This window comes from Mya arenaria, chromosome 3 (genome assembly GCF_026914265.1).
Source record: "Mya arenaria isolate MELC-2E11 chromosome 3, ASM2691426v1".
In the NCBI taxonomy this organism is placed as follows: domain Eukaryota; kingdom Metazoa; phylum Mollusca; class Bivalvia; order Myida; family Myidae; genus Mya; species Mya arenaria.
Genome location: NC_069124.1, coordinates 46,291,272 through 46,299,159, shown reverse-complemented (window position 1 = coordinate 46,299,159; position 7,888 = coordinate 46,291,272). Strand labels below are relative to the sequence as shown.

The following is a 7,888-nucleotide window of genomic DNA, read 5'->3' as shown; positions in this document are numbered from 1 at the left end:
TTTGCAAAATGTGCTCCAACTAACTTAGATTATAACGTACTTCAATTGGAAAAGTAGGTTATAATCTTAACTAGCTATCATTTTAAAATGCTTAAACCTGCATTTGTGAGAGATTGTCTGCTTTGATTAAGATGAGAATTGGCTTTTGTATCATTAGTTTAACTTTAAACTCATTAATTTTACAATGATTTTGAAACAAGTTATTAATGTATGTATGCATTCATTGGCTTTATATTACGCGATAAAGTGGTCTAATGTTGTGTAGGTTGATGGGGTTGTTAATCCAGTACCCGTAGCAATCCAATTTGAACGGCAACGAACAAAAAATCACACCGACCGAGAAATAAACTTGACTCTTGAGCTTCAGAGCCGAGTCCAACCAGATTCAGAGCTTGTCTGTTGTGCTTTGGGTGATAGTTATTGTGCTATTAAAGAGATTCATTCACATTTTATAGGGTCCAGTTGTTGTTGATCAAATATGGTAAATAACTCAATTTGGACTAAATTTATAAACATTTGTTGCTAACATACAATCTGTGAAAAAGCTCCTTTAATCAATAATACCCATGTAAAAGGCCCAGTTGTTAAAGATTATTCAGACGCACAAGATAAGGGCCCAGACGACACCAACGAGAGCCACAAACACCACAGTTATCAATATGATTTAATCAATTCCACGGCGGGATAAAGAGGCCCACCTTAGGAACATTTGTGTCTTTTCATAAAGACATATACTAAAAAGTAGCCCCGCCCCTGGCGACCATGTTTTAAACGAATCAACATGTAGTGGAGATATTCGATGAAATTTGATAGAGTGTCACATGAGGAGCATTTTCGAGAAAATATGTTTGAATCGGGCCAACGGATTCTGAGAAGAAGATTTTGAAATTTTCCATATAGACATATATAGTTAAAAGTAGACTAGACTCCTGGTGGCCATTTTTTTCTTTTACGAATCAAAATGGGGTGATGAAAATTGAACAGGAAATTTTTATGAAGCTATTTTCAATCGGGCTTGCGGATGTGAGGAGAGGATTTTTAAAGTTGTCCATAAAATGAATGGTAGCCCAGCCTCCTCGCAGATATGTTTTTTTTACGAATCACCACAATTTTTTTCTGAGCAACAAACTGCCAATTAGACTCACACATTAATATGAATACAAAATTGTGATTCTAGCTATGCAGTGAGCCGCAATTGATTTTCGTACATTCCACACCCAGTGGGGTTCATACATCACGCTGTCACCAAGACTCATCGACACACTTGTGATTATAGCTATATGCCTTGGAATTGCCTTTTATAAATCACATATTCAGCAGGATTTACACATTCTTTACATAGACGAACATGTGATTCTATGTATGCATCGATATAAAATTCTCCTTTACACATCTCACAGCCAGCAGGATGCAAAAATTCTTTTCTTAGACAAACGTATAATTCTGGCTACGCAATGAGTCGAATTGTTCTTAAATAACCACATAGCCAGCAGGAATCACACATTCATTACCTATGTAATCATTTGTGATTCTCACTACATAATTGTCTTTCGTACACAGTCAGCAAGATTTACAAATTGTTTCAAATGACTTTTCAGCTATGCCTACAGTCGCAATTAATATTATAATATTATTAATTAGGTGATTTCATATTGGCCTAGTTATTTGTCCGAGGTTAGCTGTATTTGCCTGAGCCCGAAAGGGCTAACCTCGGACAAATAACTAAGCCATTATGAAATCACCTAATTAATAAGTATTTTATTAATTAACTATTACCATTTCGGTTAAAAACATTCTTATAACTTACTTTAAGTTCACATTGAAGCCGTATTTATCCCTTATTCATTTATGTTGTCTGCTTTTCTAGACTTGACTTTGTTGATTTTGACATGCATCCTTAAAGTGACATTGCACATACTTATGAATAAAGCACTGTCTTTAATTGTCTGGCATTGGTACCGCAATTGTCTATGTATCTCGTCAAATACGTAATAGTTAATTAATAAAAACGTATATGCCATTCAAAGATCACATTCATTTTGAACAAATTTTCATGAACATCAATGACAGCTTAGAATGAAAGACATCAGGTAGCATAATGTGTATTGTTGCCTTTCCATGCAGTATATAGGAAACATTCTAAATCAGTTTTGTTCCACTAACCATAATAAAAAATGACTCGTTGGTAAGCCTTCACATCTCAAGTCTCTGAGCAATATTTTCCTATGGACGCAGAACCTCCCTCCGTCCGTCACAAACTTATTCCGAGAATAAGTTAAAAACATTTGGATTTTGATGAAATTTGAAATATAGACATAACGCGATATTCACAGGTGAAGTTCTTGCGTAAGAACCAGAGTCTTAACTTCAATCATTGCTGAATTATGTTCTACTTTCCCTTTCTCAGTATGCATTCATAAATAAGCTGCGTGTTCGGACCATTAATCGAAAAGATATCATGGCATTTAAATAAATCTTTAAAATGTATACATAGAAAATCAAGAAAAATGCGAAAGCACTCTAATACTTCCTTACATATTTGGTTTATGCTGATTTATCTCCCTTTTGCCATATTATTTTCGTTATGGGTGATTGGTATACTTATTTCTGTCCGTATAATAACTCTACAGGTTTTTGCGGTATCGACTTCAAATGTCATAAAATATATCTTACTAGGCAGGAAAGCAATGAACCATAGGCAGGAACCATAATTTTGTCTAGAAGGTTTTTTTTAAGTTATTGACCTTTGCCGTTTCTTAGGTATTTACAACAATATAGCCATTTGTTTATTTCTAAATTCATTTTTTATCTGGAGAATTTTTTTTCGAAAAGAAACAATTTTAAATTTCCGTTTACTTTTTTGAATTAGATACCTATGGAAGAACATACCTCCTAGCCAACACTAGCCTTGTTAAGTGGGGCTATTTATGAAAATTACAATTTTATATTCAAGTGTATCAGTAAAAAACGTCAAATGCTGTTGGGAAGAACTGCTGGGTTGTGTAGAAAGTTCTGATATATTTTGCGTTTTATTTGAAAATCCTTTAGTATCGAATCTCAGAAGGCTTCTTTCTGTCGATTGTCTATTGTTTACTTGAAGAAAGACAACTATATATCGGATGTATCGTGTTGATCACTTAAACATAATTCACAAATGACAATAATGCAGTATTATTCTTATACGCTATTTTCAATGAACCGCGCCTGCTATCCTGTGTAACAGATATTGAACAAAACATTTCAAGGTTGCAAATCTTAAAGTGACACTCTTATTCAAAATCAATATAATACACATATAAGCCAATCATAAATTATGACTGATAAACCTTAAACAACTTACTAAATAATGCATTTATGTTATATTAACTGTTAACAAGATTTTAACCGTGTTTTAAATAGCTGAAAACGCAAAAATATTAAATGAGTTGTGAATGCTAAAAGATTTACTGCGATAAACTATCGTCTCATACGGTAGAAATGTCTTGTTTTCTGGATCTTTCTTTCAAATTTAACTCGTTATACTTCGTAAAAACATTGTTTTTGTTACTTATTCATCCCCTTTGGTATATTAAAAGTTACAATTGCATTAAATGTGGTAAGTCTTATTTTGGAGTAAGACTGCATCTTTAACCAATGATGAGTGAATGACCAATATTTTAGGCAATTATCGTCACTTCCCATCTCGCTTCAATTTAGCAACAATGCAGTTTGATACGATTGTTAAGTTAAATTCAAACAGGATAATAAAGCCATTGGAGCTTTATGGGGGTTTAATCTTAAAACAAAGACCACTTATCAATTGGTAACATACAACAGAATAATCCAATTATGTAATTGATATTGGCCAATGCATTGATTAATATATGGGGTAATGTAGTTTTAAACGGGTCAGTGCTTTAATATTTCGTTCACTTAAGTTCAATTTGGTTAAAACAATTTTTAAAAAGTCTTCAAACGCCTTACTCTAGTACTTTGACGTTTGTTGTAGCTTGTTTAAGGAGATAAAATATATTCAAATAATATTTATCTGTGTTATCAATGTTCGTTAATGGAAAATTATAGATTTTGTTAAATTCCATTTTCTACATTCTGAAATACTATTTGGCAATACAAAGGGAGACGTGTAGAACTGTGTCGTACAGTGCAAAGGTTGGATAATGGCCCCCGTACTGCTTTTCATGATCTACATTCTGTCTCTGGAACTGACGGATGCTTTACGATTTCCCCACATCAGAACCGTGTCACAGCAAGGTAGGTGTTGTGTCCAAGGTAGAAGATGAATTAACACTGTAATAAACAGAATAAAATATCGCGGAATAAAAAATAATATAATTTTCCACATCGTCTAGTTATATACATTTTGATTATATGCGCGTACAAACCAAATTCGGTTAAGATAGTCGATAGATATAAAATTAATATCGTTTAATAACACTATTCACTGAGAATCAATCGTTACTGTGATTTAAAAGTAAAAAAAAAACATTAGGCCACAACAAATTGATCATTTGTTTGTCGGATTTGCCGCACCTAAAATTCGAAAAAAAACTGCGCCCGCACATCTTATTTGGCCGCGCGGATTTTTTTTTTACTTCTGAATTTCCCATTTTTTCTGTTACTCAGAATTTAAACCTGCAACGTCGACTTCGCATTTTTTGAGTGATTTTGCAGGACGCACCGTTGTTATTCATTTCCATTATTAATTTTCAGTTTACTTTCAGTTTTCGTATTCTAAAATACACGTTTTAAGTGAATATCAGTGTCATAGTCAATGGATTATAGTCTTCAGTAAACAACAGCAGTTTCACAGCATCGATGGCAATAATTATTTATGTGTGTGTGAAGTAATTCATTGTTTTATACTCGAAATGTAGTGCTAAATAATAAGTAAATCAGATTTTCTGTGCAAAACTTAAATTCAAATACACACCGGACACACGATCTACAACCATTGAACATGTTTTCGTGAGTTATTTTTTTAATTCTAAAATGCATTTTTCAGTATCCATATACATGTACTTATAAGTGATATAAACAGATAAAAAAGTAGGACTTGTAAATGTTTTAGAAACAGTCTGTATTTACACATACAATATTAAAATAACATCAGTAAAATCAGAAAATAAAACCTTATATAGGTAAAATGACTGTTTTAATTTTCTCTTATCACACTTCTTTTCTTTGATCGACTAGTGATTAAGTGGCCTGTTATTTAAGTAGCCTGTTTCTTACCGGCATTGAAGCAAGGGAGGATGTCATGTTATTTTTATTCAAGGCATGGACCTGTAAACCACAGGTTCATGCTCAAGGCGAGGTCGTCTTGAAACAGAAACATCTTTAATCCACCACCTGAACTTAATATAATGACCAGTGCCACATTTGCAGATTTGTTTGATGCTGCTTCAATTATATGGTTCCATAATTCAATCCAGTGAGGGGTTGTTGTTTTTTTTCAGAAATGTTCTCTGTGTTATTTACATTTTCGATCATCTGTCATGTCAATGTCACTACAATTTTATCATGTGCTTCAAGAGGTTCAAACTTAGACCTGACTAAGAAATGCTCAAATGATGAATTACTCTTACATGATTGTCTAAAATGTTTTCTGGTGATAGTAAATTAGATGAGTATGGAATGAATACAATAATAGTTCGTTTTGGCTTCGAATAATTTCACGCTACTGTGAGGAATGCTGTTTTTATAATAATATCCACGTTTAAATTGTCGATGCAATGAAAGTTAATAGTAACTGGATCTTATTACCATTTGTTAAATATTGAGATGATTTTTATGTAACACAATCAAAATCTTTTTTTATTTATAACTGAGAACCTTTTTGCAATTTAAAAACATTTATTGACATAATTGTGTTATAAATTTGGTAAGAATTATACATTCTTTTATCATTTTTTAAAAAAAAAAATGGTTTAGTTTTTGCTCGCTCACTCCTACCTTTTTTTTGCAAAATCCGTAGAACAAATGATCAATTTGTTGTGACCTCATGGACACGTTTGTAAGCACATATGTTATAATAGTAGTTTCTATATCTGTAGCAAATACAAACATTTATAAATAGTCACAATAAATCAAATACCTTTAATACATACATATGCACACTGTGTCGAATAATCTAAGCACTATCGTTCAGAACCGAAAATGGAAACTCGGTGTTCCATACCACTACAAAATTTATTTGCCACAGTCTCTAAGTTCATAATGTCAGTGGTCTTGCTAGTGGAGGTTCATCGTATGGTTCAGTCTTTCCTGGGTCATTGTTGATCGCAGGTAGGTTTTTAGCCGCCGAAGGAACGTTCGCTGGTAGCATTCGTATCTGGTACCACAAGTACAAGCTTAAGGACAATCATTACTTCCGGAAACAATAGCCGTGACGCAGGCTTCATGTCCTGAAACACCTTCACGTCTATAACTTGCTCGATGTTGTCAGCTGCGGAAAAGTCTTCCATGACGCTCTTAAGAATCGAATCCTGTAGACGTGTATGTAGCCGGAATATTGGTTGGTCGGACCGATCTTGGATTGCAGTAAATCCCCATGTCCGACCCCTCAAAGTATTGCTTGTGATAGAGGTCATTTGTTGAAGTCGGATACTCGGCGTCGACGTCGCCCGTTCGTAACGTTCTGGCATTTACGTCTTTGGGGTAGTGTTATTTCGTTGATATAATGTTTTCGAGATTGGTGTCAATTGATCACCAGAATTAATCTTATGCGTCATCGTCACATGGGAAAGACTGTGGCTTTTAGAAGCTGACATGTCTTTGTGTTGAAGAGCCTTCCTTAGGTTGTCGCTGTGCTTCAACAGTTCATACCCAAGTATCACACCATAGAGAAAATTAAATGAGGCCATCTGACTCTTCACACCAATAATGCGCTCTCTGGTCTCAGTGTCTTTTGTATCTTTTGTGTTCTCTTAGATGGTATCCAATAATTTCTAGAGGACGGAGACCTTATTATGAGAGGAACCGTGTGTTGCAAAGTATGGTCATGAGCTGTGCTCTGCTATTGGCTTACTCTTCCGAATGGGTTGCGGAAAGTCTTTCTCCGATGTCTTAAGTCTGTGCAGGTAGGGTAACATGTCTCTTAACGGCCTCTTTGAGTTAATCGGACTGTTTATGTTTTTCGTTGCGTCTCTCCACTTGAAGCCGGTGCTGATGATCCCGCTCTAAACTTTTGTGTTGCCAATCTTGCCGCCTTTCATAGCCGTCATATTTGAGAAGCAGAACGAACAATCTGTAGCCTGCAAGCATAGAAAATAACTATATGAACAACAACACCATATTTATTAATGTGTAATCATAGATACACATGTATTTATTCACTTTTAAATATTCATATTCCCGCAGTCTCACAATGGTAGGTTAATTAGCGCAGTTTACCTTTTCATAGTTAAGTCACGAGTGACTTTGGAACCATTGCGAGTTGAATGTCCTGTGTTCAGTTGTTTTAGTGCCAATAGATCTCTTTGGAAATTTAAGATGTTAAGGCTTATTTGAAACGTTCATTTTAAAGTCAAACTTAAATGTCACGAGTTTGAAATATTACATTTCTGCTGGCTATTTAATGGCAATTTTGAATTAATGAGTAAATATATCACAATCAATAGAGGTTTTGAAGCATCAAAAACGATACAAGAATTCTTGCCTTTTCTTCTTCCACTTATCCGTCTGAAATAATCCGCCGCGCTACGCGTCTGGCTTATCTTGTTATCTACAATATCTTTAAAAGCCAATACTCATGGCAGTTCCTCTTCCATCCTAGTTATTCAGTAAACTATTAAACTTTACATTGTCAAAAACTGTTCTGTTTAAAATGAGGTCAGTTACTTAGTTTGTTATTGTGCTACCCTGGCATGCCATTCGTGTGGGGATGCGT

General features: G+C 34.4%; 1 protein-coding gene across 1 annotated transcript in view; it reads left to right on the top strand.

Annotated features, from left to right (window-relative positions):
• Nucleotides 1-3,983: 3,983 nt before the first annotated feature.
• Nucleotides 3,984-7,888, top strand: part of LOC128226459 (uncharacterized) — a 30,659-nt gene continuing 26,754 nt past the window's right edge. The window contains exon 1 of the mRNA XM_052936339.1: nucleotides 3,984-4,251. Coding sequence (XP_052792299.1) covers nucleotides 4,158-4,251 — 94 coding nt within the window. The 5' untranslated portion in view covers nucleotides 3,984-4,157. The remainder of the gene's footprint in view (nucleotides 4,252-7,888) is intronic.